General features: G+C 38.6%; 1 protein-coding gene and 1 non-coding gene across 14 annotated transcripts in view; both read left to right on the top strand.

Moving 5' to 3' along the window:
- The window catches only part of VAV3 (vav guanine nucleotide exchange factor 3), a 450,959-nt gene that overhangs the window by 281,314 nt on the left and 153,090 nt on the right, over positions 1-16,555 (top strand). For all 13 annotated transcript variants that reach the window (XM_060412226.1, XM_042251679.2, XM_042251676.2 and 10 more), the window contains one exon: positions 3,106-3,151. In XM_060412226.1, coding sequence (XP_060268209.1) covers positions 3,106-3,151 — 46 coding nt within the window. The remainder of the gene's footprint in view (positions 1-3,105; positions 3,152-16,555) is intronic.
- On the top strand, positions 14,673-14,744 carry TRNAA-AGC (transfer RNA alanine (anticodon AGC)). The gene has a single exon. It is a non-coding gene; the product is annotated as a tRNA-Ala (tRNA).

Raw genomic sequence — 16,555 nt, 5'->3', positions numbered from 1 at the left:
AGTGTGGAAAATTCTGAAAGAGATGGGAATACCAGACCACCTGACCTGCCTCTTGAGAAACCTGTATGCAGGTCAGGAAGCAACCATTAGAACTGGACGTGGAACAACAGACTGGTTCCAAATAGGAAAAGAGGTACGTCAAGGCTGTATATTGTCACCCTGCTTATTTAACTTATATGCAGAGTACATCATGAGAAATGCTGGACTGGAGGAAGCACAAGCTGGAATCAAGACTGCCAGGAGAAATATCAATAACCTCAGATATGCAGATGACACCACCCTTATGACAGAAAGTGAAGAAGAACTAAAGAGCCTCTTGATGAAAGTGAAAGAGGAGAGTGAAAAAGTTGGCTTAAAGCTCAACATTCAGAAAATGAAGATCATGGCATCTGGTCCCATCACATCACAGGAAATAGATGGGGAAACAGTGGAAACAGTGCCTGACTTTGTTTTTCTGGGCTCCAAAATCACTGCAGATGGTAATTGCAGCCATGAAATTAAAAGATGCTTACTCCTTGGAAGGAAAGTTATGACCAAGCTAGATAGCATATTAAAAAGCAGAGACATTGCTTTGTCAACAAAGGTCCATCTAGTCAAGGCTGTGTTTTTTCCAGTTGTCATGTATGGATGTGAGAGTTGGACTATAAAGAAAGCTGAGCACCAAAGAATTGATGCTTTTGAACTGTGATGTTGGAGAAGACTCTTGAGAGTCCCTTGGACTGCAAGGAGATCCAACCAGTCTATCCTAAAGGAGATCACTCCTGGGTGTTCATTGAAGGACTGATGTTGAAGCTGAAACTCCAATACTTTGGCCACCTGATGCTAAGAGCTGACTCATTGGAAAAGACCCTGATGCTGGGAAAGATTGAGGGCAGGAGGAGAAGGGGACGACAGAGGATGAGATGGCTGGATGGCATCACTGACTCAATGGACATGGGTTTGGGTGGACTCTGGGAGTTGGTGATGGACAGAAAGGCCTGGCATGCTGTGGTTCATGGGGTTGCAAAGAGTCAGGCACGATTGAGCAACTGAACTGAACTGAACTGAGTTTCCACATTCAAAATATCATGAAATTAATAATAATGACAATAATAGTAAGCTTTGACTTAATAGTCCTTACTGTGTGTCAGGAACTGTTCCAAGCACTTAACATGAATTAACATGTTTCTCACCACAAATGCTATGAAGTAGGTGGTATTAATATCCCCATTTTACAGATGAAGAAACAGGCATAGAGACTTTAACTTGCTCCCAATAAGATGCCAAGTGACAGGGAGGGTCTGAATTTGAACTTAGGCAGTCAGATTCTAGAATCCGTACTCTAAATAATTGCGCTGTGTTCCCTATTTTAATCTTAACTTCAGGATGTTACAGAGTTGCTCTTGAACTCAAGTTGTCTTTTTCACTTTCTAAGTTAATATTTTTAAATAGTTCTAGCTTAGGGATAGTAGGAATAAGACCCAACAAGTGAATTCCTGTCTTGTTTCCAAGCACTTTGACAGTAGTAAGAATAAGAGTCGTGTAAAGACAGTGTCTGTTGTACATTAAGAAAATGAAGGGAAATGTAGACAATCAACAGCCATAAGACATTCATCAGTATATATTTTCCTGTTTAAAATATAGTCATTCATATAGAGAGGTCCAAACATTGTATAAAATTTTAGAACTGTTTTTGAAGGCCGTTTTCTTCCAAGTTATTGGGTATGAACCTATAACTTACCATGTTTTCCCTTTTTGTGCTTGGCTATTAAGAAGCCCAGTGTGGTATTTTCTTCTCACTCACATTGAGTAAGGAGAGGCTCTCTTTATACTAGTTTTTTTTTTCTCCCCCCAGTACAGCCATCCAGCTTGTTCAGTGTAGCTTCGATGCTGACTTAATGATCCTATTAGGCTTTAACAAATGCATTTTAAAAATAGTTGGGTTAAAAGCAAAGTTTATATTTTTAATAATTCTCCAATTTGTTTTTACCTGAGAAACCTTGATATCTGCTTTGAGGCCCATTTAACTTATGAACAAAAACAACAGGGGAACCCTAGGAAAAACCCATAGTTAATGTAAGCCTGGCAAAACCAATTCTGCTCTGAATGAAACCAGGGCCCCATACAGAGGCACAAACCCCAACACATGTAGAAAGAAAATTGCTCTTGTGCAAATCTGAATTATATTGTAATTATAGACTGAGCATTGCATTTAGTTATATAACAAAAGTGAAAATGAAGTTCCTATTAATTAGTGAGATTGCGATAGTTATTGGGTAGGAATGAATTTAATGCTTATAAAATCAAACATGTAACCACACATTTTCAAAGATTTAAAACTCTTTTGTTTTGCATCTTATCTATAATTTTTATAATCACAATTTTTCTTATGGATTCCTTTTCTGTAAAGAATTTGCTTCCATGGTTTATAAGCTGCATGTCTATTTTGTTTCTGAAAGTAGTGAGATATCACTGATCCATAATTAAACTACCATAAATCTCATAATTAAACTACCATACCAAGCTCAAAATCAGAGCTTGAGATCTTTGTTTGGAGGTTGTATACTTTCTCCAGTCTCTGGTCTGTCAGGCTTAAAAAAAGCTGCATTAGAATTTTGGAGATTAAAACTCTTTGCTGGGAGCATTTTCTAAGCAAAAATGGCTACCTAGGCTTTATTTTCATAATTCCTCTTTTATGACTGAAAAAAGTGAGTCATATAATCCTCAGAGATGGTGAATGAAAAGTATTTCTTTCCCATAGTGTCATATCAATGATTTAGCAAGTAGAAGACATTGGAGAAACAAAAATTGTAAAAAGAAACTGGAACTGAGTGTTTTGATCAGATTTAGTAATACTCTTTTTAAAAAAATTTATAATGGAGTTTAGTTGATTTACAGTGTTGTGTTAGTTTCTTCTGTACACAAATATCCACTCTTTTTTAGATTCTTTTCCCATATAGGGCATTACAGAGCATTGAGTTCCTTGTGCTATACAGTAGGTCCTTATTAGTTACCTATTTTACAGTAGTGTTAAATGGAGGTAGTGCAACATCTATTGGACTTCCAGAGTGCCGCAAAATAATACAATTTGATAACACAAAGTCTTTGTTTTGTCTTTCTGCATAGAAACGAACCAATGGACTCCGAAGAACCCCCAGACCGGTGGATCCAGGTGTGTGATTAAACACCTATAATTATTTCTTTAGTTAAGTGATTGTGAAAGTGTATGGGAATTACAGTAGAAAGTCAGACAGATTGTTGGCCTTTGTTCTTTGGAGTTTGGTGTATAATGTGTGACCAGGAGGTGACCGTCTACCGTGTAAATCATTTACCTAAGACAGTGTCATGTGACAAGTAACCATCAGTAGCACAGTCTTTCCACAGTCAGCAGTTGAGCTGGTTATTTGCTTACTGAACAGCCTCAGGGTACTTGGTTAATGCTCACAGTTCCAACACCCTTTCCCTGTTTCCTCCCAAACCTGGAAAAAAATCAACCAGCAAACTGGCACTTAAAAAAACAGCTTGCTCAGAGTGGGTGAGGGAGGTCATAAACTAGACAACTTTGTACTCTCCCCATTTGGGAAAATGCTTTTCTTTATTCTGTGTCTATACTATTTGATCATAGAAGAATGAGTTTAAGGACTTTGTGAACAAGTGCCTTCTCTGGAGACCAATTTTTTGTCTGCAGAGAGCGTTCAGTTGTTTCTTGTTTGGTGTCGTGAGGTTGACCCTGTCATTATTTTCATATAATTATTTTTCATCCATTAAGCAGTGCCTTCCACAACTAAGTTATCAAAGATTTGTTATATATGGTCATATATGAACTTGATAATAAATCAAGTGGAGCATGAAATATAGAGTAATCTTGCTGGAAAATAATCCAGATTATGTGTTTTGTTTTCCCATTGTAAACAGTGTTCACCTAGTTATAAAGTTTAGCTTTCAAAGCATTATAGCTTTTAACTGAAACCACACCCCTGGTAGCCATGCCAGTTTATGAGCTGTTTGAAAAGGTTTATAGGAGCTTTGTTGCCTCTGGCTAGAAATTGCCTCACTTGTGTCCTGAGACCAGTTTAAATCTTTTAAGTACAGAACAAAATTAAAGCCAGTTAAAAAAAAAAATAGGGGATCTGGCTTACTTTTTTATTGGTTCTGACTTTCCCAAGACAATACTCTTTGTAGAGAAGACTCAGCAATAATATTTTAAAGTGACTTCTGCTCAATTTAGTAGGAGTATATGACTGTGAACATAATATTTTTCTTTATGTTGTACAAGTTGTAGTATTTCTGTTTCTGTAAGTTGTCTAAACTTTGTAAATATTATTTTAAAATATTTCCTTTTCTTCTCTGGTATTTTTATCTAATCTGTTTTCCCCCAACGAAATACACTTCTACATTTAAGGTTGTGTCAGTAGGAACACATTTTTGACTGTTAACAATGTACTTTATAGCTAAAATTTTTAGGAGCCCTTCAATTATTCAAAGGTAGGTGTAATGAATTTACTGATGATAAATATGGCAAAGTGGATCAATAGTAAAGTATCTTACTTAATCCTAAAGATGATGGCTTTCTATAGGTGTAACTCTTCTGGTATTTCTATTTGTCCAAAGTTTTTAGAATGTCATGAAGAATAAACTTACAAACACAAAAGAAATGGTGCCATATGCTATTTTTTTGGGGGAAAAATATATATATAGCTTTCCATTAGGTATATTTGAGTGCTTTCTCATTTTTTCTCTCTTTTGAAAAGAAAGCAAATAGTTGATGATCTTCCCTGTTCTAGATACTGATGTAATAATAATTTTTCCCTGTAGGGTGTCTTTTGATGTTGGGCTTGAATTATGTGTTTATAGAGTTGGTTGTCTTTTGTATCCTTACTCTCTCTGTTTCTTTCTATTACTTTCTGTTGGCAAGTTGGAAAGCTTTTTTGTTCAAAATAAACCCTAGTTTGACAGTTATCAAACTGTCTTACTCTGAGGTGATCCTCATGTAACTGTGGTTAAGAAGATTTTCACAGTTGTGTGGAAGATATTCCACTATGGAATATTTAAACAAGGGATCAATAAGATTGAGATTTCCTAAGCATGGACAAACTGCTTCCTAAGAGCATTATTTGCTATCAGTGTTTCTACTGATAGGTATAAAGACTGAAAGGTCCCTTTATCTTTTAGCTATTTTATTTTCCCAAGTGTTAGCACATAGACTGCTTTCTAGGGACTCACTTAGGGTCACTTGTAGGAAAAAAATGGTTAAAAAATTTTTGGAGGACAGATGTAACGACTTCACCAGATTCAAATCTCAGAGCTATATACAAGGGTATATTAGACCATTTGTTTTGGAAAGGAACTTAATGCATAGTTCTTTGGATAGTAGTCTTACGGAACCAACTTTGGTCCACTCATCCTAGAGTGTTAAAGCCAGTCTGCTGACACCAGACTCTGTTGAAGTAAAGTACACTGTTTATGGCAGACACCAAGCAAGGATAACAGGCAGCTCATGCTCAAAAGACCTGAACTCACAAATGGCTTTCAGGAAAGGGATATTAAAAGCAGTTGTGAGGGAGAAGGCTGCAGAGTGTGTGATCAGCTTGTGCATAATTCTCGGAAAGGCTGGCATCAAGTTGGAGTTTCAGATATCATCAGCTTTCTGATTTAACCAGTGTAGGATCTGTGTTCTTATGGTCAGTGTTTTCATCTGGAGGGTATCTGCTTCCTGTAAAAACAACTTAGGAATGTGTGTCAGCCCTTATGCTCTGTCTTTCAGAGAACTTTGAGTTCAGTGATTCTGTCACATGGCAGATTTATAGTCCAAACTGTTAGCAGTTCCCAAACCCAACAGTTACTCTGTTTCTGCACCTTCACGTTTCCTAATCATTAACTCTTGAGCCAGCCTTTGAGATTCAGAGGAGGCGTGGGAAACTAAAGCAAAAGCCTTTTATGTCAAAGGATAAGGACACAGGGGATTGCTTGTAGTTTTCAGTTCAGTTCAGTTCCTTTCAGTTGCTCAGTTGTGTCCGACTCTTTGCGACCCAATGAATCGCAGCACGCCAGGCCTCCCTGTCCATCACCAACTACTGGAGTTCACTCAGACTCACGTCCATCGAGTCTGTGATGCCATCCAGCCATCTCATCCTCTGTCGTCCCCTTCTTCTCCTGCCCCCAATCCCTCCCAGCATCAGAGTCTTTTCCAATGAGTCAGCTCTTCGCATGAGGTGGCCAAAGTACTGGAGTTTCAGCTTTAGCATCATTCCTTCCAAAGAACACCCAGGGCTGACCTTCTTCAGAATGGATTGGTTGGATCTCCTTGCAGTCCAAGGGACTCTCAAGTCTTCTCCAACATCACAGTTCAAAAGCATCAATTCTTCAGCACTCAGCCTTCTTCACATTTTAATTCTCACATCTATACATGACCACAGGAAAAACCATAGCCTTGACTAGACAGACCTTAGCCAGCAAAGTAATGTCTCTGCTTTTGAATATGCTATCTAGGTTGGTCATAACTTTCCTTCCAAGGAGTAAACATCTTTTAATTTCATGGCTGCAGTCACCATCTGCAGTGATTTTGGAGCCCCCCAAAATAAAGTCTGACACTGTTTCCACTGTTTCCCCATCTATTTCACATAAAGTGATGGGACCAGATGCCATGATCTTCGTTTTCTGAATGTTGAGCTTTAAGCCAACTTTTTCACTCTCCTCTTTCACTTTCATCAAGAGGCTTTTTAGCTCCTCTTCACTCTCTGCCATAATGGTGGTGTCATCTGCATATCTGAGGTTATTGATATTTCTCCCGGCCGTCTTGATTCCAGCTTGTATTTCTTCCAGTCCACCTTGTAGTTTTAGGAGATGCTTAATAGGTATTTGTTAAATGAATTAATGAATGACTGTATACTTCTGCATGCACCAGCTCCTTTGTTTTTTAAATTCCTCCTGCCCACCAAAATTTCCTAATACCTCTTTACTCTTTCTTTATTCCTGTGCTTCCTGTTCTCTATACCATGACAATAAGAATCTGTTTTCTTTCTTATTGACTTGTTCACATTAAAATTTTTTTGTATGAATGGAATTGCATAGTGTGTACCCTGTTTTGTCTTGTTTCTGTTACTGAGACTGATTAATTTGGAGTTCATCTGTATTTTAATCAAAAGTTCATTCCTTTGTGTTCCATGTGTATTGATATAACACAACGTGTTTATTGTGTTTATCCATTCTCCTATTGATGACATTTGGGTTGCTCTCAGTTTTCCATTCTTACAAATAAAATTGCTATGAACATGTTAAAAGAAAAATTCCTCCTGCTGATAAATTGGACCAATATCTGAAAGAATAAGGAATAATCCAGTAAGAGGAAGCATGGTCCTGAGCCACATTGCCTAGGGTGGGGACCAAGCTTAGCTGTTTACTTTCTGTTGATGTTTGGCAATTTGGTTCTTCTCTGTGCTATAGTTTACTGATCTGTAAAAGGAGGTTAATAATAGTACCTACTTACAAAGTTGTTGTGAGCTTTACATTGTAATAAAATGTTGCGTACATTTTACTGTATACATGAAAAGTATTGTTAAAAGATGACTTTGTGTTACAGTGTATTATTTAACATTGAACATTTTGTCATGTGTAGGAGAATTGAAAGTGTTTGCCAGTTATTTCTTTATAAAGAAATCCAGAATTTTATGTTGAATCCTCAGTGAGGCTAAAAGTTACTTTATCACAGTCCTTTTCAGATTTGCTATCGTTGCCTACTTATCTGATGGCTTCCATGATATTTTGCTAATCTTTAATAAGAGACACAATCAACAGTGGTAGTTGAGAGATTGATGGTGAAGTCAGTAGTGTTTGTGATTATAATAAACAAAGAAAAACTCACTAGGTTAAAGGTGTATATTGTGGTGCTGTGCTCAGTCATGTCCAACTCTTTGTGACTCTTTGGACTGTAACCCAACAGGCTCCTCTGTCCATAGGATTTTTCAGCAAGAATGCTGGAATGGGTTGCCATTTCCTCCTCCAGGGGATCTTCCCAACTCATGTCTCCTGCAGTGGCAGGCAGGTCTTTACCTGCTGAGGTGGAGTTCTGTTCAAAGGATGAAAGATGTGAGATACAGATTTGCATTGTGTCTTTTTTGCACATTTAAAATATTCACTTTTATTATTATAGTTAATTTTACAGGTAGTATTTACAGATGTGGCTTTGCAGTTTAGTTTACTTTTTCTTATCTTCTATTATGTGCTAAGAAATTTTATCAATTTATGATCTTGACTGCATTTATTATTAGTAAAGCAATAGATGCAGTTTCTGGTAGTTCTTTGGTTTTTTAAATATAGCAGAGTATTTTCATCAGATTGTACTTTTCTTCCTGAGACAGATGTTGGTTTCAGGAAAATAGCACTTGTAAGAGACAGATCAATTATTTCAGGAACACAGAGGTGCTAGGCTTTTTCAAGAATATGAGATCATAAATCTCAAGAAAATCTGAGCACTGGTGTAATATTTTTCACCTAAAGTGGCACCCAAGGTCATAGTTACCAATTAAATTTTAATACTGAACTTTAAAAGTTCCTTTTGAGTACAGAAGATAAAAATTTATTTTAGTTCACATGTGGTGACTCTGTATACCAGGACATGTGTTCCTTTAATCAACTCCATGGTTTTAGACTATTGAAAAATTATCTCATATTTGTGGAACTCATAGCCTCTTATATTTAAGTGCACAGTCACTAGGTTTTTAAAAAGTCAGTCCTTTGTTCTTTGTCACACTGCCTAAAGATTAGAGGGAGATAGGAAATGTTTCAGTTCAGTCCCTCAGTCGTGTTCGACTCTTTGCGACCCCATGGACTGCAGCACGCCAGGCTTCCCTATCCATCACCAACTCCAGGAGCCTACTCAAACTCATGTCCATTGCGTTGGGGGTGCCATCCACCCATCTCATCTTCTGTCATCCCTTTCTTTTCCTTCCTTCAATCTATCCCAGTATCAGGGTCTTTTCCAATGAGTCAGTTCTTCGCATCAGGTGGCCACAGTATTGGAGTTTCAGTTTTAGCATCAGTCCTTCCCATGAATATTCAGGATTGAGTTCCTTTAGGATTTATTGGTTGGATCTCCTTGCAGTCCAAGGGACTCTCAAGAGTCTTCTCCAACACAAGAGCTCAAAAGCACCAATTCTTCGGCACTCAGCTTTCTTCACAGTCCAACTCTCACATCCATACACGACTACTGGAATAACCATAGCTTTGTTTAGGGGTAGCATTTTCCTTCTGATCTTAAGTTACTTATATGATTTGTGATAGCTTTGAATAGTAAATGAATAGAGTTCTTTCTGAGAACTCTTGCATCTCATGTACTCATTGTTAACCTCTTAATTACAAAGAGGAAAAAATGGCTTAGAAACATTGTCTTTTTTCATTCACTGAAGAGATGTTATACTGCTTCTGAGCAGACATCTTCAGAGATGGTCATTTTCTCTTACAGGTGGATAAGACTGATAAATAATGCCATTCCAATTTGTTCCTGTATGAAGAAAGGGATTCAGGAAATCTTTTTTATATTACCAACTTTGTGTTTTATGTAATAACAAATACCAGCCATATCATTGATTATAAAACATGGCCCCTCCCACAATTTATATTCTGCTTAAGGAAGGAATAGATACAGGCACAAAGTCTTGATTCCATAAATGCATGCAGATGAGAGTGTATATACATATATATATATATATATAATTTTAACATCTTTTTTATACTCTGATTCATTACGGTATGGCGTAGTGTCATAAAAACAATTAGGAAATAGTCTGGTAAACATATAAAAAGATCTAATTATATCATCAGTGCCAGAAAGCAAAAAGAACTGGAGAAGAAAGGAGAAAATATAGGCTAAGATTGCTTTTGAGCTGAGTTGTCTATATATGTTTTCATTTATATAAAATATTTTTCATGCTGTTTTTTAACATTGAAATTACAATTTAATACATTTTCTGTTAATGTTTTCATTTCAAAGTATTGGTAAACTCATTTCAAATCTAAACAAAATTGTTGATTCCCTTTAGGTTTGCTTTTAAACATGATGCCAGTTTCTCAGTAGAGAAATTTTATCTTCTCAATTACCAAATAGAAAACACTGATGAGAAAAATAGCAGCCCAGGATTTTTTTTGAAGTATTGATCTAAAAATGCATTTTTCTTTTTTTTTGGAAGGAGACAAATGTATACCGTTAAAGGTTTTAAGTGAAATTTTGTGTATGTGTGCTTAGTTGCTCAGTCATGCCCAACTCTTTCCAGTCCCATGGACTGCAGCTGGCCAGGCTCTTCTGTCCATGGGAATTCTCCGGGCAAGAATACTGGAGTGCATTGCCATGCCCTCCTCCAGGGGATCCTCCCAACCCAAGGCTCAAACCCAGGTCTCCTGCTTTGCAGGCAACTTTACCAACTGAGCCACCAGGGAAGCATTTGTCTATAGTAAATAAGTAATAAAATGTCTGTAGATTACTATATTTCCATAATAGTCAGTCATACCCACTTCTGTCTTTTCTGTCACCTCCAAAAAGAATTTCCCATCAAACATAAATCCTCATCTAAATATTGGGAGCATAATTGTAAATGTGTAAAAATATATTTCACATTGAAAGAATGAACTTGGGGAAAAAAACTGGGACAATAGAACCCAGTGATTAAGATTCACTGCAGAGAAATGAGAAATCCAAATTGTGCATGGGTGCTGGGGAGCCTGCTCTGGTTTTTTAAATAGCTGATTTCCTCATGCTTCTGTTAAACCACAGACAATAAGACTAGTTTTGTAGAAGGCATTTGATCCCCTTGTAGTTATTTTCGGGACTGCCTTTCTAATTCCCTTTACCATGATGATATTTTTCTAAAACGTATATTACAGTTCCTTCTTCACATCTTTTTTTGGTTTGGGAAGGACTTATTTTTCCCTTTGAAAGCTCATTCCAGACTCACAAAGGGTCATGATTGCTATTATCTGGCAGGTTTGCCCACACCTTTGGGCAAAGCAAAAGCCCAGTCATTTCTATGGCTCAGGTACCTCCAGCGAAGGAAAAAAAGGGCAAAGTGAATGTCTGAATATTTTTTACAGGGCGCTTTAGGTGGGTAATACAGCATTAGTTATGTGATTATTGAAATTACAAAACATTTGGAGTGTAATATATAGAACCTACTTCTGGATCATTTATGCAGTTCTAACTCATAATTTCTATCATGACAATAGTTGAAGTGAAGTTGCTCAGTCGTGTGTGACTCTTTGCAGTCCCATGGACTGTAGCCTACCAGGTTCTTCCATTTGTGGAATTTTCCAGGCAAGAGTACTGGAGTGGGTTGCCATTTCCTTCTCCAGGGAATCGTCCCGACCCAGGGAACAAACCAGGTCTCCTGCATTGCAGGCAGACGCTTCACTGTCTGAACCACCAGGAAAGCCCTGTGATAGTAGTTATGTCCTAGAAAATAAAGTGTGTATCTATTACATATTTAGAAAAACATTCTGAAAAGGAAGTATTGAACCTGATGATCTGCTTTTTAACATTTAGCACTGAGAAATCATTCTTTACTTAGAAGATCAGGTATGGCCTGAACTTTTTTAGTGAACCTGTGGCCCTCATAGTCAAATACTATCCCGTTTCAGAAGCAAAAGAACATGCCATGTAATGCTAAGTAGGCAAAGAAATGTCACAAATTTCTTATGAACAAACAACTTCTGAGAACCAGGAAATCTTGTTCCAGAACTTCAGTCTGAAGTAAGGTAAATGAAAGGAAGCAGTTGAGTCAAAAGTATTGGCTTCAAACAGTAATATTTGATACAAGTAATACCTGCCTGATGCCATGAAAGAGGATATTGATAAAGGAATCCTTAGTATCATAATTGTTTATAATCTTATAGTCCTTCTAACCACAAATAGTGAGAAAGGTTATCACATTAATTAGAACACTGGAATGCAATTTGTGGAATTTCTGTCAAAATGACTCATATTGGCAGTTATTTACCTTTTTGTGTATTCCAATCAAGTCAATTTTTAAATTTTTTAATTTGAATGAAAAGAAAAGCTTATGTTAGGTTCAAAAAAAATTTTTTTACAAATACCTTTTCTTTTGAGATTCATTTTTTTTCTGCAGCAATATTAGAAATATATGGAAGTTTTCCTGTCTTTGAGGACCTTGGAATTTTGTTGAAGAGATAGGCCATGCAAACATATACCTGTCGTATAATAGTAATATTATGTGGTGTATGAGAACCCACCAAAGTGGATATAGCTGGTTATGAATGATTTCATTGACCAGAATGGCAAGATAGGGGAGACACATTATAGAATAAAGAAGGGCACAAACCAAGGAGACAAGATAATTGACACGTACATCAATCAAAGTGCATTTATATAGAACTGCTCTTGAGAAACCTGTATGCAGGTCAGGAAGCAACAGTTAGAACTGGACATGGAACAACAGACTGCTTCCAAATAGGAAAAGGAGTGCGTCAAGGCTGTATATTGTCACCCTGCTTATTTAACTTATATGCAGAGCACATCATGAGAAACGCTGGGCTGGAAGAAACACAAGCTGGAATCAAGATTGCCGGGAGAAATATCAATAACCTCAGATATGCAGATGACACCACCCTCATGGCAGAAAGTGAAGTGGAACTAAAAAGCCTCTTGATGAAAGTGAAAGAGTGAAAAAGTTGGCTTAAAGCTCAACATTCAGAAAACGAAGATCATGGCATCTGGTCCCATCACTTCATGGAAAATAGATAGGGAAACAGTGGAAACAGTGTCAGACTTTATTTTGGGGGGCTCCAAAATCACTGCAGATAGTGATTGCAGCCATGAAATTAAAAGACACTTACTCCTTGGAAGAAAAGTTATGACCAACCTAGATAGCATATTGAAAAGCAGAGACATTACTTTGCCAACAAAGGTCCGTCTAGTCAAGGCTATGGTTTTTCCAGTGGTTGTGTATGGATGTGAGAGTTGGACCGTGAAGAAAGCTGAATGCTGAAGAATTGATGCTTTTGAACTGTGGTGTTGGATAAGACTCTTGAGAGTCCCTTGGACTACAAGGAGATCCAGTCAGTCCATTCTGAGGGAGATCAGCCCTGGGATTTCTTTGGAAGGAATGATGCTAAAGCTGAAACTCCAGTACTTTGGCCACCTCATGTGAAGAGTTGACTCATTGGAAAAGACCTTGATACTGGAAGGGATTGGGGGCAGAAGGAGAAGGGGATGACAGAGGATGAGATGGCTGGATGGCATCACTGAATCAATGGACGTGAGTCTGAGTGAACTCTGGGAGTTGGTGATGGACAGGGAGGCCTGGCGTGCTGCGATTCATGGGGTTGCAAAGAGTCGGACACGACTGAGCGACTGAACTGAACTGACAGATATTTAAATAAAGCTATCAGTCTCTAACTGGGTTTGATATTCTCAAATGCTGACCTCAGTGCTGTATCACCCAGTGTGCTCATTTGTCAAGAGGAATAAACTCATTGTAGACCATAGACATAATAAGATGGTTCTACTTACAATTTTTTGACTTTACAACAGTGATGTGAAACTGTCATGCATTCAATAGAAACTGTACTTCCAATGTTGAATTCTGTTCTTTACCCAGCTAGTGCTGTGTGCCATGGTACTCTCAGTATGTTGGGCAGAGGCAGTGAGCTCAACTCTCAGTCAGCCACATGATCACAGAGTGAACAACTGAGACACTTACACTATTCTGTTTGACTTTTAGTCTAGTATTCGATGAATTGCATGAGATGTTCAACACGTTATTGTGAAATAGGTGTTGTGTTAGATGATTTTGCCAAACTATAGGCTAATGTAAACATTCTGAGCACATTTAAGGTAGGCTAGACTAACCTATGATGTTCAGTAGCTTAGGTGCATTAAGTGCTTTTTCAGCTTACGATGTTTTCAGCTTACGATGTTTTCAGCTTACGATGGGTTTATCAGGATGTGAGCCCTTCATAAGAGAAGGAGCTATAGTTTAAGGGACAAAAGAGACTAGAGGATTTACTGACTTCAGTAACTAAAGGTGAGTGTGTTTGGCTTCAGGTAGAGTTAGATCCAGGGGCTCAAATGATATCATCAAGTTTCATTTCTCCTTGTGTCTGTTTTCCTTTTTTCTCTTTTGATTTTCTGTTGTTGGGCACCTCAGGCAGGTTTGTCTCATTTGGAAGCAAAGTTGGCCACTAGCAGCTCTTCATTCCCCACAGCTAGTAATCCCATAAAAAATGGAATACCTTTCCCCCAATAAATCTAACAAAATTCCCAAGGTGTCTTTAACTGGCTTGGCCCAGATCTCTGCTCATCTCTGAGGCCAAGGCAGCAGCCAGGATGCCTGTGATGAGCTGCCAGGCGTCTGTGTGCACCTCCAGCCTGGGGAGAGAGGCTGACTCAGTCTGTTCACTTGAATTTGTTTTCAGTGAGAAAGAACAGCTATGCTTACAAAAGAATGGGGAAAGGAAAGGTGAGAACCTTTGTTTGAGCTGATTATAATGTAGGTCTGTTACTGTGTCTGTTATTGTGAATTTCATTGGGCATATTGTGGCTGGGTTTCCCACCTATCCTGCCTTGACCTTTTTCCATTTGTAGCCTCTTCTATTTGACTGATTTTTATCAATAATATCAGACAAAATAAACCCTGAGGAATGTACCTAAAATGCAAACTGGAGATTCTTGAAAAAGCCTCATTCCTAGGGGAATAGCTCAGTGGTAGAGCTCATTCTTAGCATGCATGAGGCCCTGGGTTCAATCCCCAGTACCTCCATCTTCATATTGGGCTTCCCTGTGGCTCAGACAGTAAAGAATCTTTCTGCAATGGAGGAGACCTGGGTTCGATTCCTGGGTCAGGAAGATCCCCTGGAAAAGGGAATGACAACCTGCTCTGGTATTCTTGCCTGGAGAATCCCATGGACAGAGGAGCCTGGTGGGTTACAGTCCATGGGGGTCTTAAAGAGTCAGACACTACTGAGTGACTTAACTACTACTACTCGTAGCTTTAGTTTGCAAGGATAACAAAAGTGTTCTTGCATCACAGTATCTTCTTATAACCCTGACTTTACATCTAAAATATGGAGGTGATATTCCCCTTTAGATAGAGATACTCAGTTTCCATAAGGAGATAATCCTTTGTTCCACTATTACCTGTGTACATGTTAATGTAGATCGGCCCATCAAATTATAGAGAACTAAGGAAACAGGATCTTACACAGCACGTTTTGTGGAGGCAGGTGAGATGAAAGGTCCTCTTCACCCTGGAGGGTCAGGTGAGAGTGCTAGAGAGCCAGAGAATGCAGTCCTTGAGTCATTAAGTTGAGGCCATAACCTGGCTCTCTGGGAATAAAGAGTTATGGGGAAGGAAGGAGAAGGAAGACTCTCTTCTGGTTTTGTCTGTACAGTCATGTCCCTTGGTATCCACAAGAGATTGGTTCTGGGATCCTCCACAGATAACTAAAATCTGTGCATGCTCAAATCCCTTATAGAAAATGGCGTAGCACAGTCAGCCCTCCCTGTCTGTGGGTTCCGCATCCACAGATGGGGAGGCTGACTGTATTGGGTACTTTCACTTGCGTGAGCATCTCTAATCTTCAGAGGTAGCCCTGTGCCACCGTTTAGTCTGAGCACTCTACAGAGGCATAGATGTGGGTTTGTGTCCTGCCCCTCCACTTACTAGTTGTATAATCTTGAACCCATAAACCTGTTTCATCATCTCTAAAATGTGGGGTAATAGTAACAACTCCTTCTCCTGTCATTGTAAAGATTAAATGAGATAATAGGTAAGGCATTTATCAGTAAGAGTTAGCACATAGTAAGCGCTCTGTATGTGATAGTGGTGGTGGTAGTTGTTACTAATACTTAAACACTCCATCTTTATATTGGGCTTCCGTAATCAATAGTTTTGATTTTCTATTGCTGTGTAACAAATTACCATACAAATAGCACATGTTTATTTAATTCCATGCTTTCTGTGGGTCAGAGGTCTGGGCATGGTTTTACTGGGTCCTCTACTTCAGAGTTTCTCCTAAGACCTCACTCAGGATGTTAGCTAGGGCAATATCTAATCTGAAGGCTCAAGTCGGCCCCAGCTTCCTTATGTACTTGTTGGCAACATTCAGGTCCTTATGGGCTCTGGAACTGACATCTTCGGCCCCCAGCTTGCTGTTGGCCAGAGACTGTCCTCAGTTCTCAGCCCACAGGCCTCCCCAGGATGGCTCTTGTTTCCTCAAAGTGTGTAAGCCAGTAAGGTGATGGAGTCTCCGAGAAGGATGGAGAATTAAGTCTTCTATGACATGATCATGGAAATAACATCCCATCACCTTTCTGTCAGCCAGAGGCAAGTCTCAGGTCTTGCCTAGTTTCAGGGGAGGGTATTAAACAAGCATGTGAATACAAAGAGGCAGGAATTGTTGGGATTCATCTTGGAGTCTGTTTGTTGCTAATTCTAGGAAGGAGAGACTGTTAAAGGTGGAGGGAACCAAAGCTCTGAGAGGTTAAGTAATTTACCCAAGGTCACACAGCACCTGGCTGGTACCATGACGTAATTGCAGTTTGGATCCAGATACCTCATTCTTTTAGAGA

The sequence above is a fragment of the Ovis aries genome, chromosome 1, assembly GCF_016772045.2.
Source record: "Ovis aries strain OAR_USU_Benz2616 breed Rambouillet chromosome 1, ARS-UI_Ramb_v3.0, whole genome shotgun sequence".
Classification (NCBI taxonomy): Eukaryota; Metazoa; Chordata; class Mammalia; order Artiodactyla; family Bovidae; genus Ovis; species Ovis aries.
This window is presented reverse-complemented; position numbering and strand designations above follow the sequence as displayed.